General features: G+C 54.7%; 2 protein-coding genes across 2 annotated transcripts in view; one reads left to right on the plus strand and one right to left on the minus strand.

The window, feature by feature from the left end:
• Positions 1–14,780, minus strand: part of TRPM4 (transient receptor potential cation channel subfamily M member 4) — a 37,876-nt gene extending 23,096 nt beyond the window's left edge. The window contains exons 1-10 of the mRNA XM_047077662.1: positions 14,656–14,780; positions 14,289–14,356; positions 9,759–9,933; positions 9,212–9,392; positions 8,898–9,061; positions 8,547–8,730; positions 5,561–5,622; positions 5,023–5,214; positions 4,633–4,732; positions 280–392 (exon numbers count right to left, since the gene is read on the minus strand). Of these exons, the coding sequence (XP_046933618.1) occupies positions 280–392; positions 4,633–4,732; positions 5,023–5,214; positions 5,561–5,622; positions 8,547–8,730; positions 8,898–9,061; positions 9,212–9,392; positions 9,759–9,933; positions 14,289–14,356; positions 14,656–14,679 (1,263 nt within the window). The 5' untranslated portion in view covers positions 14,680–14,780. The remainder of the gene's footprint in view (positions 1–279; positions 393–4,632; positions 4,733–5,022; positions 5,215–5,560; positions 5,623–8,546; positions 8,731–8,897; positions 9,062–9,211; positions 9,393–9,758; positions 9,934–14,288; positions 14,357–14,655) is intronic.
• A 1,422-nt stretch (positions 14,781–16,202) lies between these two features.
• Positions 16,203–20,217, plus strand: HRC (histidine rich calcium binding protein). Its single transcript, XM_047078032.1, has 8 exons — positions 16,203–16,952; positions 17,262–17,592; positions 17,665–18,387; positions 18,463–18,533; positions 19,107–19,175; positions 19,429–19,483; positions 19,957–19,993; positions 20,181–20,217. Exons 1-8 carry the CDS (start codon positions 16,203–16,205, stop codon positions 20,215–20,217), a joined length of 2,073 nt encoding a protein of 690 aa, XP_046933988.1.
• Positions 20,218–20,481: the final 264 nt, after the last annotated feature.

The following is a 20,481-nucleotide window of genomic DNA, read 5'->3' on the forward strand; positions in this document are numbered from 1 at the left end:
AGGCCCGCGGAGGGCAGACGTTAATTAAGGACAAGAGATGGGGTACAGAGCCAAGAGTGCACCACGGATGGGTAGGTGGGTGGGTGAGTGGATGGATGGATGGATGGATGGGGATAGTGGAAACAAGACGGAACACATGGACAATTAAGAGAAGGCTGGACAGGCCACAGTGCAAGGGCGAGTCAGATGTGGAAGAAGTCAGGGAGGGAGGAGAGTGCATCCTCCTCGTCAGGATCCACAGCCGCCACCACCACCCCCCACCCCGTTCCGCCCCCTCACCCGCCATTCAATGTCCCCTCGGAAGAGTTCACTCTGGGCAATGTCCACGCGGTTCCAAGCCACAGCCAAACGCAATTCGTCCAGGTAAGCTGAAGCTTCAGAGCTCCCACAGGCTGAAAGAGTGGGGGGGGGGCAAGAAATGGGGGGGGGGGACTTCAGATGAATGTCTGTTTTGCTTCTGTGGGGGATACCTGACATTTAAACCCCATAGAAAGGGGATGTTGTCGGGTACAGCCTGGGGTCTTTAAGAAGTCAGGCTATTGCAAGCATGAGGTCATGCGCAGACCAGTGGTCTAGAGTCCTCAAGAAGAAGGAAAGGAAATCATTCATCCATTTAACATTTATTGAGGTAGGTTATGGACCAGGCAGTGGGCGGGATAGAGAGAGAAACCCCATGCAGCCTCTGCCTTGAAGGAGATCATTCCAGAGACGTGTGTCCAGGAACCACAAAACTACCCTCAAAGGGAATGGTGAGAGGGGGGAGGCTATGCTCGGGGAGGTGTGAGGGGGATCCAAGGGGGCCTCCTAGAGGAGGGGCATTGAGGTAGGGCTTTTGAAAGACAGGCAGGATTCGGAGGTGTGCGTCTAAGATGAGGAAAGAAACTTCAAGGCAGCAGGGAGCGGCCCAAGCAAAGGTCTGGGTGCAGGAAAACACAGGATGTGATGGCAAAAGTGAGTCACTCTGATTTCCTGAAACTTAAGGGTATTTGTGAGAAGACAGAGAAGAAAACTGAGTAGCAGAAAATGAGACTGGAAAAAATATCCAAACATGAAAAGGGCTCTGGGAGACCCTGGAGATCACTGGGGTGGGGGTGGGGGACGAGGAAGAGCAAAACTTGGATCCAACAATTCATGTATCCAAACAGATGCGGTCAACGAGAGCCTGAAAGGTGAGGCAGCCAGCGGTGCCAAGAAGTCGGGCAAGTGTAGACACGGCTGGGCCTCAGAGCCCCTGTGCCATGGAGTCCGTTTTTCCTTCTCCCTCTGCTTGCTCCACGTCGATTTCCAAAACAAAGGAGGGACTTTCATCACATTTTGGTGGTTCCCAAAGTGGGTATGGCGGAAGGAGGGGGTGTGATCTCGTGGGGGGGCCGATGAGCAATGGGCCGAAGCAGGCGGACCTGGGATCCGATCCCAGCTCTGCCGGCACCAACTGAGTGTCTCGTCAGGAAAGCCACTGGACCTTGGGAGCCTCAGTTTCCTCACCTATAAAATGGGAATGACAATGGTTCCCCGCTTTGGGGACGCCTGGGTGGCTCAGTCGGTTAAGCCCCTGACTTCAGCTCAGGTCATGATCTCACAGTTTGTGGGTTCGAGCCCTGCCTCTGGCTCACCGCTGACCGCTCAGAGCCTGCTTGGGATCCTCTCTCTCCTCCCCTCTCTGCTCCTTCCCTGCTCGCTCGCGCGCTCTCTCAAAATAAATACAGTTAAAAATTTTGAATTAAAAATAAATAAACCTCCCCTACTTTCCTCACAGTTTCCAGAGAAGGAAAAAAAAAAAAGATTTGTAATATCTCGCTTTATATTCTGCCTAATCACGTCTCCCCAGTGATCACCTGGACCTCCCCCCCCCCCCCCCACAGCCCTTCAGGTTCATCATGTCCCCCTGTGGAGCTCAGCGTCTTTCCCCAGAACCGACCTTCCCTGGGTTCGGCATCTCAGGGAGGGCCCCCCGTTTGTCCACCCAGTGGATGAGGCAGACCCCCTCCCACCCCGATTCGCTGTGCCTGCCCCCCCTTCCGTTCACATCCCCAAGCCCCACCTCTCTAGCCCCCTGACCCTCTGGCCCTAGCCCCACCCCACCCCCTGCGGGCAAAATGTATGCTAACTGCTCAGCCCAAGCTCATCCCACGCTCTTTAAGGAACATGCTTCCTTCCACACCCGCTGAAACCCCATCCATCTGCTATGACCCAGTCCGCCCGGCCATCTCCAATTTCCCCAGCAGAGGGGGATCACTTGCACCCCTTCAGCCAACACTGTCAACACTGTCCCCGGCAAAGCACCTCTTGTACAGAGCCGCTCTCTTTTCTCCCAGGAGGCTGGGAGTCAACTTCTGTGAAGTGAATCGGATTTGCTCGCTGATTGCCATTCTCCATGTAAGAATGTGTCCCCACGAGGGGCGCCTGGGTGGCTCAGTCGGTTAAGCGTCCGACTTCGGCTCAGGCCATGACCTCAGAGTTCGTGGGTCCGAGCCCCGCGTCGGGCTCTGTGCTGACAGCTCAGAGCCCGGAGCCTGTTTCGGATTCTGTGTCTCCCTCTCTCTCTGCCCCTCCCCCACTCGCGCTCTGTCTCCCTCTGTCTCAAAGATAAACATTAAAAAAAAAAAAAAAAAAAAAAGAATGTGTCCCTACGAGAAATGGAATTATATTAAGAAGAGCTCCCATGTAGGGGCCCCCCGGGGGCTCAGGCGGTTAAGCTTCCGACTTTGGCTCAGGTCACGATCTCCCGGCTGTGAGTTCGAGCCCCACCTCCGGCTCTGTGCTAAGAGATCAGAGCCTGGAGCCTGCTTTGGATTCTGTGTCTCTCTCTCTCTTTGCCCCTCCCCCACTTGCACTATGTCTCTCTCTCAAAAATAAATAAACATTAAAAAACTAAAAGAAGAAGGAGAAGAAGAGCTCCCATTTATTGGCCCGCCCGTGGGAACCAGGCATTGTTCATGAGCTGTCCCTGGGGCTCACAACACTCCTGCAAGGTATTCTCTCCATTTTTCAGAGAGAGAGAAACTGAGGCTCAGAGGAGGGTAGTCTCTTTCTCAAGGTCCACAGAAAGGCAGGGGCCAAACTGGTATTCCAATTCAGCTTTATCTGACTCCAAAGTCAAAAGTAACCGCTCGTGTCGGTTAAGCATCCGACTCTTGATTTCAGCTCAGGTCATGATCTCAGGGTTTGTGACGAGCCCCGCCTGGAGCTCACCCCTGACCGTGCAGAGCTTGCTTGGGATTCTGTCTCCCTCTCTCTCTGCTCCTCTCTCTCTCTCTCTCTCAAAAATATTTTTTTTTGGGGGGCGCCTGGGTGGCGCAGTCGGTTAAGCGTCCGACTTCAGCCAGGTCACGATCTCGTGGTCCGTGAGTTCGAGCCCCGCGTCAGGCTCTGGGCTGATGGCTCAGAGCCTGGAGCCTGTTTCCGATTCTGTGTCTCCCTCTCTCTCTGCCCCTCCCCCGTTCATGCTCTGTCTCTCTCTGTCCCAAAAATAAATAAACGTTGAAAAAAAAAAATTTAAAAAAATATATATATATATATATTTTTTTTAAAAAAGAGTAACTGCTCTTTCTGTCACATCCCAGAACATGACAGATACACCTGGGGTGGGGGCCTGGGGCTGAGAACGAATTATAAATTGACGCTATGCCTCTCGGGAGTTTTTATCTATGGGAGTGTTTCCCCGATAACATTTCTGACACCAAAAACGACCCTCCCCACTCTACCATTTTTTTTTTAATGTTTCTTTTTGAGAGAGCGCAAGCTGGGGAGGGGCAGGGCAAGAGAGGAACAGAGGATCCGAAGTAGGCTCTGCGTGGACAGCAGAGAGCCCGACGTGGGACTCGAACTCACAAGCCGCGGGATCGTAACCTGAGCAGAAGTCAGACACTCAACCGACTGAGCCACCCAGGCACCCAGGTGCCCCTACTCCTTACCATTTATTTATCCCACTTCCTCATCTTACTAAGTCCAGATTCTACGAGCCCTTCAAGGCCCACTTAAATACCTCCTCCTTGTCTCTTTACTGACAGTGGTTCCTCCCCTACACTTTGGTCTTAAATTTTACTTAAGGTTGTGTCGGAACAACCCTCGTAGGATCTGGGGTCCTTGAGAGCAGGAAATGGATCTGCTTTGATCTCTGGACCCTAAGGTGGTGTTTGCTGAGGGAATAAATGATCCCCAGCCCAGCCTCTACCAGGTAGCCATTATGCTCCCACCCTCGGTTTTCGCCATTCATTCTAATAGTGAAATACTGGGAATTTCTCAGCAGGAAGCAGCGTTCTGGGTCCTCTCTGACTCCCCTACCCCTCGCTGCTTGAAACAGAGGAGCCACGTAGGAAAGGAAGAAAAGAAGAGTGGGAGAATGGATGGGCGGATGGACGGATGGTTGGACGGATGAAAGATAGATGGACGCGGGCACTCGTGGATCCAACAGAAACAAACCAATGTTGGCACATAACGAAAGTCTCTTGGGAAAACTGTCCAAATGACCCCAGGCAAAGCCCCAAGAAACACGGCCAAGGGGAATAATAAAAGGAAAGAGACAAAAAGGAGCCCAATGTAGATTAGAGACAATGGATAAAGTGCTCTGGGCGGGAAAGGGGTCCAAAGTCGAGCGGAGAGCAGGGAAGAGTTTGGGGGTCCAAGGCTCACCTTTGACAAGGGCCCTCAAAACAATGGTCTCAAATTCCTCAGGGCCATCCTCAGATGAATAGACTGTCAGCAGCTCCTTCCGGGTCATGATCCTCTCCACCTGCGGAATACCACCTTCTGTAACTCCCAGCCCAACTCCACCTGGGCCCTGTCCACGGTCACAGGAGACCGTTCCCCTCTAGGGCCTGGTAGTCTAGGTGCCAGCACCCTTCACCCCCCAGAACCTGGGAAGCTGGGCCCCCAGGCCTCTCCTCCCCAAATCCATGAGTCTGGGCCTCCATTCCCCTCTTCCCTGAAATCCAGGGCTCCAAGTCCTCAGCATTCTCATTTCTCAAGACCCAGGAGCTCCCTCCCATCTCAGGATCCAGAGTTGGACCCCCAGTATCATACCTGGGCCTGCAGGACCTCAGGGTCCCCTTTGGGGAAGAAACGCCTAATCCGATCTTGGACTTCACCTGGCCTGCTCCCCCCTCTCCCTGGAGCCAGAGTGTCTTCCAGAATCTCCGCCAGGCAGTCTGCAGCTCCCCCAGACCCAGCCACCAGCAGGCAGGGGAGCTGAGCCTGGGTGGCATTCTCTATCCGCTACAGGATAGACAAAGGGGGGCAGTCAGGTGTGGGAAGGCAGGTGTTCGCCCCACCCAGAGTCCAGATCCCCAGCCTCCTCCCCGCCCCCAAGTCTCAGGAGTCAGGGCCCCCACTTAGACCGAGGTGTCTGGGCCCCCACACCTGTATTATTGATTTATCGATTTAGAGCAAGAGAGTGCAAGCCGGAGAGAGAGAGAGGAAGAATCTCAAGTAGGCTCCAATGCTCAGCACAGAGCCTGATGCAGGGCTCGATCTCGTGACCGCGAGACTGTGACCTGAGCCAAAATCAAGAGTCGGCTGCTCAACCGACTGAGGCCCCCAGGGGCCCCACGGGCCCCTATACCTTTAACATCTTCTCATCACCATCGATCAGGAGGAGGAGGACAGGGATGTCAATTCCAGTCCCTGAGGAGAGAGAAACCCAGAAGCTTGGTCAACTCCTATCAGCCTTTGCCAGGGATGGGAAAGAACCACGTTTCCCATGAGTCCCCGGGACAAACATGGCTTCTGTGTAATCCTGTGTCCTGAGGCTCACGGGAATTGTCATATCTTTGAGCACGTTGGGAGGGGCAGTCAATTTCGGCTTGCCAGGGGAGTAAGGGCTGGTGGCCTGGACTCCTGACTGAGGCAGGTATTTATGGTATGAGTCACTCCTATAACTGGTTAATGGCCCAGGAGCCAGGAAAGGATGAAGTTCAAACAAAAGACGAAGGAAATAAGGAACAGAAAGGCCTATCTAGGGACACCTGGCTGGCTCAGTCAGTAGAGCAAGAGGCTCTTGATCTCAGGGTTCTGAGTTTGACCCCCATGTTGAGTGTAGACATTACTTAAAAATAAAATCTTTAGGGGCGTCTGGATGGCTCAGTCGATTAAGCATCCAACTTTGGCTCAGGTCATGATCTCACAGTTTTGTGAGTTCGAGCCCCGCGTTGGGCTCTGTGCTGACAGCTCAGAGCCTGGAGCCTACTTCGGATTCCATGTCTCTCCCTCTCTCTACCCCTCCCCTGCTCACGTTTTGTGTCTCTCTGTCTCTCAACAACAAATAAACGTTAAAAAAAATAAAAGAAAAAGAAAAGAAAGAGAGGACTATCTAAATGTTTTTATTTATTTTTGAGAGAGAGCGTAAGCGGGGGAGGTGCACAGAGAGGGAGGATCCAAAACAGGCTCCGAGCTGACAGCCGTGAGCTCCGTGCGGGGCTCAAGCTCACAAACCTTGAGATCATGACCTGAGCGGAAGTTGTACTCTCGACCAACTGAGCCACCCAGGTGCCCAAGAAAGGACTACCTAAATACAATAAAGACCTTTCCCAAAGCCCAACAGCAAAATCATCTCGGGTAGTTTTCTACTAACTCTATTCCCATTAAAATAACGAACAAGACAACATTACTCCTATTCACACTCATACATGAGTATTGAGCCAATGTAATAACGCAAGAAAGTAAAACTGTAGTACAAACTCGTCTTTTTTCGAGCTGGAAAAGACAAAGGGATCTATTGGAAGAAAACATGGTTTACACTCTCAGAAAACTGGAAACTCCACTCAAAATAAATAAATATTGTTTTAAGAAATTATTTCTTTTTTTAGTGTTTATTTATTTATTTTGAGAGAGAAGTTAAAAAAAAAAAAAAAAGATAAATTGGGGCGCCCAGGTGGCTCAGTCGGTTAAGCGTCAGACTTCGGCTCATGTCATGATCTCGCGGGTCATGGGTTCCAGCCCCGCGTCAGGTTCTGTGCTGACAGCTCAGAGCCTGGAGCCTGCCTCCGATTCTGTGTCTCCCTCTCTCTCTCTGCCCCTCCCCTCTCATGCTCTGTCTCTCTCTCAAAAATAAACATTAAAAAAAAAAAGATTAATTTTGTTCTTAAGTAATCTCTACGCCCAACATGGGGCTGGAGGCCACAACCCGGAGATCAAGAGCCTTCTGCTCCACCAACTGAGCCAGCCAGGCATTCCGTGGGTACTTTTTAAAAGATAAAAAATGCTTACAAAGAAACAGCTTTTGGTTTAGTTGATTTTCTCCACTGCACATTTGTTCCTATTTTATTTATTTACTTACTTACTTACTTATTTGTTTATTTACAGATGGTGCAAATGCAGGGGAGAGGCAGAGAGAGAGAAGGAGAGAGAATCCCAAGCAAGCTGTGCACTGTCAATGCGAGACCGACGCGGGGCTCCATCTCACAAACCATAAGATCGTGACCTGAGCCAAAATCAAGAGTCCCACGCGTAACTGAGTGAGCCGCCCAGGTGTCCCTTTCCCTATTTTATTGATTTCCGCCCTTGTCTTTATTATTTCCTTGCTTCTACTTTTCCCAGGTTTGATTTGCTATTCTGGTTCTAGGGGTTTGTTCATTTAATTTTTTTGTAAGATTTCACTTTTAAGTAATCTCTACACCCAACGTGGGGTTCAAACTCACAACCTGGAAATCAGGAGCCCAAGGGTCTACTGACTGAGCCAGCCAGGGGCCCCTCTAAGTTTTGTGTGTTTGTTTGTTTTTCTCAATTGGAGCCTTAAACTCTTGATATTCAGTGTTTCTTCTTTTTTTTTTCAAAAACTTTTTTTAATGTTTATTTATTTACTTTTGAGAGAGAGAGAGATAGAGAGCGAGCAGGGGAGCAGAGAGAGGGAGACAGAATCCCAAGCAAGCTCCGTGCCATCAGCACAGAGCCCGATGTGGGGCCCGAACCCACAAACCATGAGATCATGACCTGAGCTGAAACCAAGAGTTGGATGCTTAACCAACTGAGCCACCCAGGTGCCCCTCTTCTTTTTTCGATTTATGCATTTAAAGCTACAAATTTCCCTCTAGATACTGCTTTAGCTGCATCCCCAAAGTGCTGATATGTGATATGTTTTTTATCATGCAGTTGAAAATATTTCCTAGCTTCTTTTAACCCATGGGTTATTTACAGACTACAACTCCTGCAATGATATGGATGAATCTCACAGAAATAATATTATCACAAGCCAGACTCCAAAACGTACAGATGGTGGACTCTATTCACAGGAAGCATAAACAGGGTCAGAACCATTCCACGCCCTAAGGGCAGGACCGGGGTGACCCTCGGGTGCAGGAGGGAGAAGGCTTCTGGGGGCCAGTAATTTCTTGATCTGGGTGCGGGCTGCCCACGCGGGGTCAGTGTAAAACCTCCCCCGAGCCATCCACTCTTGTGTAGCTTACATTTCGAGATAAAGATCTTTCAAAACAGAGCAAATAATGGGACAAGACGCTTGACCAGTGGTAATTCCTCGGTCCCTCAATCCCCAAACCTCAACCACTGGGATCGGGAGCCTCGGGCTGCTGTCCCGAGTGGAAACAGCCACTCACCTCCCACGCCCGTCTTCTGCTGGGCGACATAGGACTCAAAGCGCAAGCGGAAGCGGTTCTCCCCGCCCAGGCGGCCATGGGTGCCGTCATCCACCAAAAAGAAGGCCGAGTAGTTGTAATCGAGCGGAAATTGGACCCCGTCGTCCGGCTCACCGCGCCACGGATACCTCGCAGGGAATGAGCCCTGGGGGTGGGGTGGGGGGGGTGGGAGGGAGTGGGGGTGGGGTGGCGGGGGGCGAGGGGCCAGACAAGAGCGTTTCTCCCATCAGGACCAGGAGGACAGACACCAGCCCCTCCTCCCTCAGACCCAGGACTCCCAGCCCCCTCCTCTTCCAAGACTCTGGGTCCCACCTTGGGGTTGGTGAGGAGCTCTCTATTCCGAACCACACCCCAGGGGGCCACGCCCATGGCCACCACCTTGGTGCCCCCAGTGCTGGCTGTCTGGTGGTCTCGAACAGCCACACCAACGTGCCGGCCAATGCCCCTGTGCAGCCCCCCGGTGACAATCCAGGCCCCTACAGGGAGACACAGAGAGTGATGGTGAGGTCCAGAGACACAGGGGTGGAGAGACAGAGAGAGTGAGACAAAAACCCATGCAGAGCCGCGGGGAGACCGCATGCCAGCGATGCGGGGGGGATGGGCAGCGGCCACCCAGCCTCAGTCACCTGTGCTCTGGGCAGCCCGCACCAGCCCGCGTCGCAGCAGGTCCTGCAGCCAGGTCTGGAGGACGCGGCCCCTTGACCCCCCCAACACTGACACCACCAGGTTCGGGGCCCGGAAGCCCCACGTGCGCGTGACCAGATTGTAAACGGTAGCTGGATCCGTGCGGTCAGAGAGCCGGAGGAACTGCGGACACACAGGAGGAGGGGACACGGGGAAAGGGGCAGAGACAGAGGAGGGGACAGAAACCCAGAGAGAAAGGCACAGAAACAGAGAAAGGGACAGAGACCCAGAGAACAGAGATGGGGGGTGGGGGTGGGGGTGGGGGTGGGGGTGGGGGGAGAGGGACAGAGACCCAGAGAGAGGGAGGATGATTTAGAAAAGACAGACAGGGGTGGAGGGAGAGAGATCCAGGGAGAAGCGAAGACAGGGATGGGAAATGGGGAGACACAGCGTTCAGCTGCGGCACCCCCAGACTCTAACTCTGAGAACCCCCGAGGCATGCAGCTTCCGCTCCCGGACCCCAGCCCCGCCCAGACAGGCAAGCCTCACATTGCTGGCCTTGCGGCCGGCGCCCAGGAAATCTAGGTCCCCGTAGGCATCCGTCGGCTTCTCTGTGGTGTGCAAGTCACTGTCCCACACGGTCACCACGGCTGCCCCAAATGCATCCTCCACGGCCACTGACGGGTGGACACTCCGGGGACGCCCGCACTGGCACAAGTTTCCTCTGGGGAGGAGGGGGATGGGGGACCATGAACCCCAGGGGTGTCCCCCGGGACTCTCATTAAAGTTTCCTGCAGAAGAGCCCCAAGGCCCATGCTGACCCTGAGGCGAAAAACAGCCAGAGCCACTTGCCCACCAGACAGAAGCCGCAGTGGTTCAAGCACAGGGTCCCACCCTCACAGCTACCTGCAGGGAGAAGGGCCAGCGGCCATCAGTACAAGGAAAATTCAGAGCGATCCAGAGAGCACTTGGGGGGGGGGCGGCAGCTGCGTGGCCTTGGGCTTCACCTCTCTGAGCCCACGTTTCCTCCTCAAATCAAAAGACAACGGTAACACAGCCTCCTCCGTGGAATTATGAGGCGTCAGGGAAACAACACAGCGTTTTCTGAAACGAGGGCTGCCTACCAGACTCAGGCGGAGAAACCGCTCCACAGAGCTTTAAATAACCTCGAATGACACAGCGAGAAAGTCATTTCTTTTCCAGTGCTCCTGATTCCCGTCGAGGAGAGAGGCTTAAGCTGGGCGCTAGAAGATCTTTAACGCCCACCCCTTTGTTACACTTTTTCTTTTTTAAGCTTATTTATTTCTTTAAGTGATCTCTACACCCAGCGTGGAGGTCGAACTCACCACGGGGAGATCAAGAGCCCCACGTTCCACCGACTGACCCAGCCAGGCACCCCATTACTCTTTTTTCCCCCCTTTATATTTATTTTTTTGAACTCACTCTGGTGTTTATTGGCTGGGACCCATTACTTTTTTTTTTTTTTTTTTTTCCTTAACAGAGAAGCCGGCCTCTGGCTCCAAAAATTGGGCTGGCAACAGTATCCAGTTAAAAGGTAAATACTTTTTTTTTTTTTTTTTGCTTTTCATTGTAATCGTCTCTTCCTGCTTGTTTCTTTCTCTTTGTGGCAAATGGAGGTTTTTCCATTTATGGTAATCATGGATGAAGCTTTTTGCTTCAAATGCGCAAGTGATTGGCACCTGCCTTTTAAAGAGCAAGCGGCATGAGTTTGGCGAGTGAGGGATTTACTTGAAAATGTATCTAGGGGCGCCTGAGTGGCTCAGTCGGTTGAGCGTCCAACTTCGGCTCAGGTCCCGATCTCGCGGTCCGTGAGTTCAAGCCCCGTGTCCGGCTCTGTGCTGACAGCTCAGAGCCTGGAGCCTGCATCAGATTCTGTGTCTCCCTCTCTCTCTGCCCCTCCTCTGCTCGTGCTCTATCTCTCAAAAATAAATAAACAAAAAAATTAAAAGAAAATAAAAGAAAATGTATCTAAATGTCTTCGGTCCCTGACTCCAGAAGAGACCCGCATTTACCTAAGTGGAGCCAGCCTCGACTTAAGGACCAATCCACACGTAAAAGAATGGCCACCAATCCACACAGGATGAACAGAATACACTCAGCCCAACTCCTGGCACAGAGAACTACAGTGAAGGACACATCCTTCTTCATTTCTGAGTCTACCTTCAGGGACCCGGCATGCCTCAGTTTACCCTCTTGATCCTTTCACCTATTTCAACCCCACCCCTGGACCCCCTCATTACCGTCCATCTACTTCCCACTAGCCCTGTAGGCAAAACTCCTTCATGGAACGTTCCAGAACCTCAGCCGTCTAATACAGTAGACCATAGCCGCATGTGGCTCTTTACACCTTTTTAAAATAATTTTTTTAAGTTTATTTATTTATATATATTTTTGGAGTGGGGGGAGACAGCACAAGTGGGGCAGGGGCAGAGAGAGAGGGAGACAGAGAATCCCAAGCAGGACCTGTATTATCAGCGCAGGGCCGGACATGGGGCTTGAACTCACGAGCTGTGACGTTATGACCTGAACCGAGATCAGCAGTCCTACACTTAACCGACTGGTGGCTCTTTACATTTAAATAAATTAAAATTAAATACAATAAAAAATTCAGCTCTGGCCACGTTTCAAGTGCTCAGGAACCACATGTGGCCAGTGGCTGCCATATTGGATATGGATTCGGAGCACTGCCCCCATTGCAGAAAGTTCTGGTGAGCAGAACTGGCAGACTCCCTCTCTGCACTTCTCACCTCCTACCTTTCTTCCTCTGTGAAGTCGCCAGAGCTGAAACTGTTCCTGATAACATCAGCAATTACCGACATGTCCCCAAATACAATGGCCCCTATTCAGGTCTCAGGTGACTATCATTAAATAGCACTGGTCACTGCTAAAAGGCTCTGAGTCTAAAAAACCCTTTCCTTTCCTTGGCAGGGAACCCCTCCTTCCCTAGCTGCCTTGTCCCGGCATCATTCGTGGCCTTCGCTCTCTCTCTCTCTCTCTGCGCCTCCCAGAACCCTGGGCCACATGGCTTCCCAACTTGGGTCTCAAACTCGATGCCCCCAGAGGCCAAGCAAGGAACGCAAGGGAAAGAAGCAGGAGGTGGAAAACCTGTGGATGTGCTAGCAACTGGGGTGGCCTGAGGTGGCATGTTTGTTTTCAGGTGTTCAGAGACAGGTTTCCAAAAATACTCTTCCACGCGGGGCACCTGGGGGGCTCAGGCGGTTAAGCGTGCGACTCTTGATTTTGGCTCAGGTCATGATCTCACAATTCGTGGGTTGGAGCCCCCTGTCAGGCTCCGAGCCTGCTTGGGATTCTCTGTCTCCCTCTCTCTCTGCCCCTCTCCCACTCTTTCTCTCTAAAAAAAAAAAAAAATACTCTTCCGTGAAAAAAAAACCAAAAACGAACAAAAAAACCCAAGTCTTAGAATTACCAGCACAGCCCCTCCCCCTCCTGGATTCTCCATCTCAGGGACAATCCGACTGTCTCCCAGGTCCCAGACCAGAGGTCCAGGAGCCATCGTCCCCCTTCTCACTCCCCTCTTACTCCTGAAATCCATCAGTCCCCAAGCTCCTGCCCCTGTCCCAGCCCTGTGTCCCCACAGCTGTGGCCTGGCTCAGGCCTCTTCTGGTCCCACCCAGACCCTAGCCCAGCCTCTTCCGGGCCTTCCAGAACTCCTATTCAACCTGACACAAGTCCCAGCGGGTCTTTCCACACCCAGAGTTGACCCCGCCCCTCCCACAGCACCCCAGCACCCCCAGGCCAAGGTCCCCGCCGGTGAGGCCCAGAGCCGTCCGGCCCCACCCTCCGCCACAGAGCCCTCCTGCACCTTGAACTTCGCTCCATTCTCCAGCCACACCGCACATGCTGCACATCCCGTACCTGGAACCACCTTCACCCCCCACCCCCCACCCCACCTCTTCTCTCTATACTGCCTTCAACTGTCAAACTCCAACTCACCCTTCAAATGCCACTTCCTTGGCTCCTCCCCCTCCACTAGCCACCAGTGACACCCTGTGTCCCCTCCCCAGCCTTAGCCAGACTCTCCTCGGGGCTCCCGCAGGGCCAGCTGCAGTCTTGCCGAGTTCCTGTCTCCGTGCCTTCTGGTCCTCTTCCCACCAGCCCAGAGGTTCCGAAACTGCCTTGGCCACACTCCCCATCAGCAGAAAGGTTTAGAGCACTCACCCCCCCAGTAATGTAGATCTGTTTATTTATACATAATCGCAAGCCACACTGTGCTAATGTGTTCACAGCACACTCAACGTTAGGAATGCTGACATTTCCCACGCCCCAGAGATTGTCTTGAAGACAACCACAAGGCCAGAATCCACTGGAGAGACCGTCACTGAAAGCCGGGAGCTCCTCAAGGGAGGCAAACACCCCACGGGACTCACGCAAGTGGCCCCGGGCACCGAGCCCGCGCACGGGGCCCGCGCACGGTGGTAACTGCTATCTTCCAGGGGGGCATGGCAGGCCTTTTCCAGCACAAACCATGTGCTGGGCGCTGTTCCAGAAACATCACAAGCGTTTACTTGTTTAAATCCTCACAATACATGCTCCACTCAGGAGGCAGCCTGTCTGTCTGTCCAGGTGACAGATGAGGCCCAGAGAGGTGAAATGATTTACCCAAAGCCACACAGCACCAATCCCAGGTGACATTTGAACCCTGGCAGGGCCCGTGCTCCCGATAATTGTGCTCCCTTGGGAGCACTGAATGAAGGCTTCTTGGATGGACGGACGGACGAATGAATGAATGAATGAATGAAACAGAAACAGCCAAAGGAGAAAGTGAGGCAAGGAGACACAAAGAGGAGACGCAGGGAAGGAAAGAAACAGAACCAAGCCCTGGGGCTTTAACACTGACTCTGACCAGGCAAGGGAAATTGGAAGCGTCCACAGGGACCCAAACCCTCCCCCGAGGGAGAGCGCCACCGGGAACGCCCTTGGGAGTGTCCGCAATGACATAAGGGGGTGGGGGGGTAGGTGAGTGGGGTCGGTGGGCCGGGACGCTCCGGGGACGCTCCGGGGATGCTCTGAGCTCGGTCCCTGGGGCGAGTTCCTCACCCCGAGTCTGTGGGGTCAACGATGAATGTCGTGCATGTCTTCTTCTTGAAGATCTTGGGGATCCAGCCCTAGGGACAGGAACAAGAGGTGGGAGGGCTCCAGTTCAGTCCTATAGGACCCGGAGTCGTCCACCACCCCGCACCCTACCCGGGGACCCAGCAGTCCGGGACCCCAGCGCTTTCCTCCCCCAGCCTCCCTCGTATTTGTCCCCAAGGACCCAGGAGTCCGGAGCCCCCCCAGCGACCCCCACGACCCTCTCCTTTGTCTGACCCAAGAATCTGGGTCTCCAGCGCCCTCCTCTCCGGGAACCAGGAGGCTAAGCCTCCAGCTCCCTGTTCATTCAGACCCGGGAGTCCGGCCGCTGTACCTGCTCCTTCTCCGGACCCACCATGCTGCCGCAGCCGCCGCAACCTATCCGGCTCCCTACATTCCGTCCGGGCCAACCCTGACTCCAGACCCGCCCAGGACCAACCGGATCCGCCACTTCCCAGCTCAGCCCGGGGCGGTGCAGGATCTGGGGGGCGGGAAGTCTTGTGGACGTGTAGAGCGAGAGGCGGGGCAAAGGGCCTGCCGGGCCGGCCAGAAGGAGACGCACAGGGGGACAGAGGCTCGGAGAGAGGGGGACAGAAATTCAGAGAAGGGGAGAACAAAAACCCAGAGTAGGGGGGAGGGGCCAGAGAACAGAGAGAGGGGACAAGGATCCGGAGAAGGAGGGACAGAGACTCAGAGCCAGGGGAAGAGGGAACCAGAAAGAGGGGGACAGGGACCCAAGAGGGAATGCCAGAGATAGAGAAGGGGTAAATTAATCCATGGGTGGAGGGCACTGACATTTAGGTGGGAGGAAGAGAATCAGAAAGGGGGTGAACAGAGATGGGGGGGCGGGTACACTGACTCAGGGAGAGACAGAGAGAGAGACCGAGAGTTGGGTGGAGAGCAGAGGTTCAGAGTGACAGGAAGACAGAATCCTGGGGTGGGGGAGCGGGGACCCTCAGAAACTAAATGACAGGAATGAGAGCGGGTGACCCATAAGGAGGGATGGGGACCCAAAAGCCAGGGCAGTAGTGGCAGGGTGAGGAACAGGAGATAATGACACATAGATAAGCAGGGCCACGTGTCCCCTGCCGGCTCTGACAGGGACAGCTGTGGCCTAGCTGGGTAACCTGAACCCCCACCCCCTTGCTGTATTTATAGCCCTGGCCTGGCCTGGCCTCCTGCCCTTGGCTCTCAGTTCCAGGGACAGGAGGTCACAGGTGCGTGTGTTGGGGCCAATTGTCTCCACCCGTGTCCAGGGCCTCCATGTTGTCATCCATTCTCTCAACAAAGGATCCCATTCTGGCCAGAAGCTCCCCCCAGTCTAACCCCCGGTCTTCCACGGGAGGGGTCTCTCCTCTCAGATGCATCCCTTCTGCCCTCCTCCCCCATGCCTCAGGCTCCCCCAACTTGGCCCACTAAAATTCTATCCATTACCTTTGCAGCTGCCAAACGTGAACTCGTTGGCAGTCCAAAGTCAAGTCCTTGGCCCCCATTCCTGGCCAAGGAGAGACCCCTTCACCCACCCCTTCCCCAGCTGGGAGGAAGAACAGGAGGGGAGGGGCAGGCGGGGACTGACCCAGAATAACTCAGGGCCGAAAGTAAATTTAGCCACAGAGAGGGGAGGAGAGAGACCCTATTGGCTGGAACTAGGGAGGGAGGGCCCGAGAGGGGGGTTAGGGGGCTCCTGAGACTGCCTCGGAGGGGTGTCCAGCAGTGAGGGCCGGAGGAAGGCAGAGACGGAGAGAGACACAGCGAAGGAAAGACACAGACAGAAAGAACGAGAAGGACCCCAAAAGGGACAAGGACACCAGAACTCATCCACAAAGCCACAGCAGCAGCTGGAGCCAGCCCTGGGCAAAGCTCTGCTGCCTGTCTGTCCCCATGGGCCAACGTGGGCCACGGGTGCACACTTCTCTCCTCTGGGCCGCCCTGGCCAGCCTGCTCCTCCCCCCTGCCATGACCCAGCAGCTGAGAGGGGCTGGGCCAGGCCCCAGCAACTGGAACAACAATGCAGGAGTCGTGGGGCCCTCGGAGGACGTGTCAGGTGAGTTTGGCCACCCCATCCACAGCCACGGAGGCCATGGAGATGAGAAGGAGGAAGTTTCTACAGAGAGAGAGTATCAATTCCGGAGCCACAGAGGCCACGGAGAAGAGAACGAAGATGTCTCCGGGGAATACAGTCACGGACTCCGAGACCACAGGTACCGAGACCACGAGGTCAGAGAGGAGGATGTCCCTGATGAGGGAGTCTTCACAAAGCATGCTCGGCAAGCCCGTGGGCACAGAGGTCATGAGAATGAAGATGTGGACGATTCAGCTGAGCATGGGCACCACTTCCCCAGCCACAGAAGCCACAGCCATGAGGACGAGGACGAGGGTGAAGTTGTGTCCAGCAAGCATCACCATCATATCATCGGGCATGTACAAGGAGGCCACGGAGAGGAGGAGGATGAAGACGAGGAGGAAGGGGTTGTCTCCACGGAGTACGGACACCAGGCCCACAGGCACAGGGGCCACGGGAAGGAAGAGGATGAGGATGCTTCAGATGAGCATCCCCATCACGTCCCCAGCCACCATGGACGCCGAGGCCACGGAGAAGAAGATGACGACGATGTTGATGATGATGATGATGTCGTCTCCACTGAGTACGGACACCACACCCACAGGCACCAAAGCCACGGGAAAGAAGAGGATGAAGACGTCTCAGAAGAACATCCCCATCATGTCCCCAGCCATGGACACCGAGGCCATGGAGAAGAAAATGACGATGACGATGATGATGATGATGATGTCGTCTCTGCTGAGTACGGACACCACACCCACAGGCATCACAACCATGGGAAGGAAGAGGATGAAGATATCTCAGAAGAACATCCCCATCATGTCTCCAGCCACGGACACCGAGGCCACGGAGAAGAAGATGACGACGATGTTGATGAAGATGATGATGATGATGTCATCTCCACTGAGTACGAACACCACACCCACAGGCATCACAGCCACGGGAAGGAAGAGGATGAAGGCGTCTCAGAAGAACATCCCCATCATGTCCCCAGCCACGGACACCGAGGCCACGGAGAAGAAGATGACGACGATGTTGATGATGATGACGATGTCATCTCCACTGAGTACGAACACCACACCCACAGGCATCACAGCCACGGGAAGGAAGAGGATGAAGGCGTCTCAGATGAACACCATCATCATATCCCCAGCCACAGACACCGAGGCCACAGAGAAGAAGATGAGGAAGAGGATATGTCCACTGAGTATGGACACCAGGCCCACAGGCACCGAGGCCATGGAGACAAAGAGGATGAGGAAGACGATGTGTCCACTGAACACTGGCACCAGAGTCCCAGACATACTCACAGCCTTGGAGAAGAGGAGGAGGAGGAGGAGGAGGAGGAGATCACAGTCAAGTTCAGCCACCACATTGCAAGCTCCCAACCCCAAGGCCACAAGAGCACTGAGGAAGAGGATTTTCCAGATGAATATAAATCAGCGGTCCCAGACCATCACCACCATGAGGTCCGCAAGGAGGAAGATGCGGACGTCTCTGACAAGCTTGGCCACCAGGCTCCCAGCCACAGGCAACAAGGCCACCAAGATGAAGGAACTGGCCATAGAGGATCCATCAAAGATGAGATTAGCCCCCAGCCCCCAGAACACATGGGGATCAAGGATAGAAGCCATTTGAGGGAGAGAGATTCTAAGGAGGAAGAGGAGAAGGAAGAGGGCCACAGCTCCCATGAAGAAGATGATGAAAGTTCAGAACAGGGAGAGGAGCACACCCGCCATGGCAGCCTGGACCAGAAGGATGAAGAAGATGAGGAGGAAGGTCACGGCCTCAGCCTGAGTCAGGAGGAGGAGGAGGAGGAGGAGAGGAGGGAAGGGAAGGCTGAGGTTCAGGCCCCTCTGAGCCAAGACCACCAAGAGGAGGAAGAGGAGGAGGAGGAGGGACTGGAGGAAGATGAGCTCCCCTTCACCATCATCCCTAACCCACTGGCCAAGATGGAGGTGGCTGGAGGTGGCTCCAGTGAGGAGGAAAGTGGTGAGGACACTGGTAAGTGATCTGGCCAGGTGGGGGCAGGGAGAAACAGAGTCAGCTGGCTTCACCGCTGTTCTCCTGTCCCCACAGGCCTGCAGGGTGACCAGGAGTACGGGAACTACCAGCCGGGGTCTCTGTGTGGCTACTGCTCTTTCTGCAATGTGAGTCCCCAGCCCAGGTCCAATCCAGGCTGTCCCTGGAATTCGTCCCTGGGCTCTAAGGTGGTGCCTTGGGACTGCTCTGAGCAAAGGAGGGGCAGGGGCAGGGGCAGTGCCAGACCAAGACACTTCTGGGGCCATGTAGGGGACAGACTGGAGGCCAGGAGCTGGGGAGGAGGCTGGGGCATTGGTCTAGGAAAAAGAGAGTGAGGTCTGAGCTGTACCTGCAGATATGGGGACAGAGGGGAGGGTCCGTAGGGTGGAAGGGGCAGGTGGAATGGGGCTGGGGACTGGCAGGCTGTAAGGAGAATAGGGAGTAGGGACGAAGAAAACACCCACACGTCTAGCCCACAGTGACAGAGGGATGTGGTGTCGCCCTGTAACAGGGGAAGCAAGGGGGGAGGAAAGTGGGTTGGAGGAAGATGCTGAGCGGGGGAGGGGGGGAGGGGGGTGGGGGGCAGAGGTAATGAACCGTCAGGAGTTGGGGACCTGTCCAAGGGGCAGGGTGGAGGACTGGCGGGTGGCTCCCAAACGGGGTTAGGGTTTCCTTCTAAACCAGAATCCTCCCGTCCCCAGAGATGTACTGAATGTGAGAATTGTCACTGTGACGAGGAGAACATGGGAGAGCACTGCGACCAGTGCCAGGTGACACTTTCCCCGGACCCAGGTTCCACCAAGTTCCAGGATGCCCGGGAACCCCCTGGGCACCCACAGTCCCAAATCCTAGCCTCTGTCCTCAAACCGACCCAACCCCCTATCCCCGATGCCGCCTCAACTCCACACTCCATTCCGCCTCTGACCTTAACCTCTGCCTCAGGCCCCTGTACGGCACCCGCCCCCAACCTGGCTCCGCCCCTGATCTCGTCTTAAACTTCTCTCTCCCCATCCCCGCCCCCAGCACTGCCAGTTCTGCTACCTCTGCCCGCTGGTTTGCGAAACGGTCTGCACTCCAGGTGAGCGCGGGCGAAGCCCAGCGCGGCAAACTCCGTGGAGGCGGAGCCAAACCCCGCAGGCGGGCCCGGGAGGTTTGGGGCGGGGCCAGGCGCGGAGGCGTGGCCAAGGCTGGAAGTCTACGGGTGGAGCGGGGCGCGCGCGGAGGGGCGGGACCTGGGCCGGGGGAGGGTTTGGGACTGATGCTGAGGCCCAGTAGGGAAGGGGTAGAGGCTTCAAGGGTGGGCCTAGAAACGAATGGGCGGGGCCAAAGCAGGTAGCATTGGAAGGACCCGGGCTCCTGGAGAATGGGAACGCCCAGAGCAAGGAGGAAGGAGCAGGACCTTGAAAGGAGTTCCAATAGAAGGAATTCAATTGAGGGAAGGAATTAGGAAAAAGGGGGCAGAGCTAGTCGTGATTCCGGATTCGGTGAATAAGTGGCCCCCTAATTTCACCCGTGGGGTACCCCTCAAGCCTCTTCTCTTTTCTCCCGCAGGAAGCTACGTCGACTATTTCTCCTCCTCCCTGTACCAGTAAGTGTGTGGAGGGGGGGGTGCAATTTAAGGGCCCTGTTTAGAAAGGCACTGACCCCTGAGTTATGGACTACCCTGGGACTCCATTTCCCTGTCGGTAAAATGGGCAGATTAGCGATCTCTAGCTAAGTGCCTGGGGTGAGCTTTGAACACTTCGGCTGTCTAACCCCTGCACCCCCCTCGCCAGAGCCCTGGCGGACATGCTGGAAACTCCGGAACCCTGACCCGGCGGCGCGGCTGCGGCGCAGACGCACCTCCCTCGCCCTCCAACCCCTGCCCACGAGCCATATTTATTGAACTGAATATGAATAAACATGTTCCCCGAAACCTCATTGTCAGGCGTGGGGTCTGGATTCTCAGGGCACCAGGGAGCGCGCGAGGGGGCACTGGGGACTGAGGAGTCTGAGGCCACTCCCTGTGGCCTCCTGGGTTCTTGAGGAGGTTGGTTCCCTAAGGTCCTGGCAAATAAATCAGTCAACACGGGAGCT

This window comes from Lynx rufus, unplaced genomic scaffold (genome assembly GCF_022079265.1).
Source record: "Lynx rufus isolate CCGP_SWC_20201006 ecotype Redwood Valley unplaced genomic scaffold, mLynRuf1.p SCAF_16, whole genome shotgun sequence".
In the NCBI taxonomy this organism is placed as follows: Eukaryota; Metazoa; Chordata; class Mammalia; order Carnivora; family Felidae; genus Lynx; species Lynx rufus.

Bases quoted from the DNA above. Each gene is read 5' to 3' on its own strand.
- HRC (XM_047078032.1), top strand. From the start codon at position 16,203: ATGGGCCAACGTGGGCCACGGGTGCACACTTCTCTCCTCTGGGCCGCC. The intron at 16,953-17,261 runs GTCGTCTCCACT...GATGTTGATGAA, and splicing joins ATGTTGATGATGATGATGAT to GATGATGATGATGATGTCAT. The intron at 19,484-19,956 runs GTGAGCGCGGGC...TTTCTCCCGCAG, and splicing joins CGAAACGGTCTGCACTCCAG to GAAGCTACGTCGACTATTTC.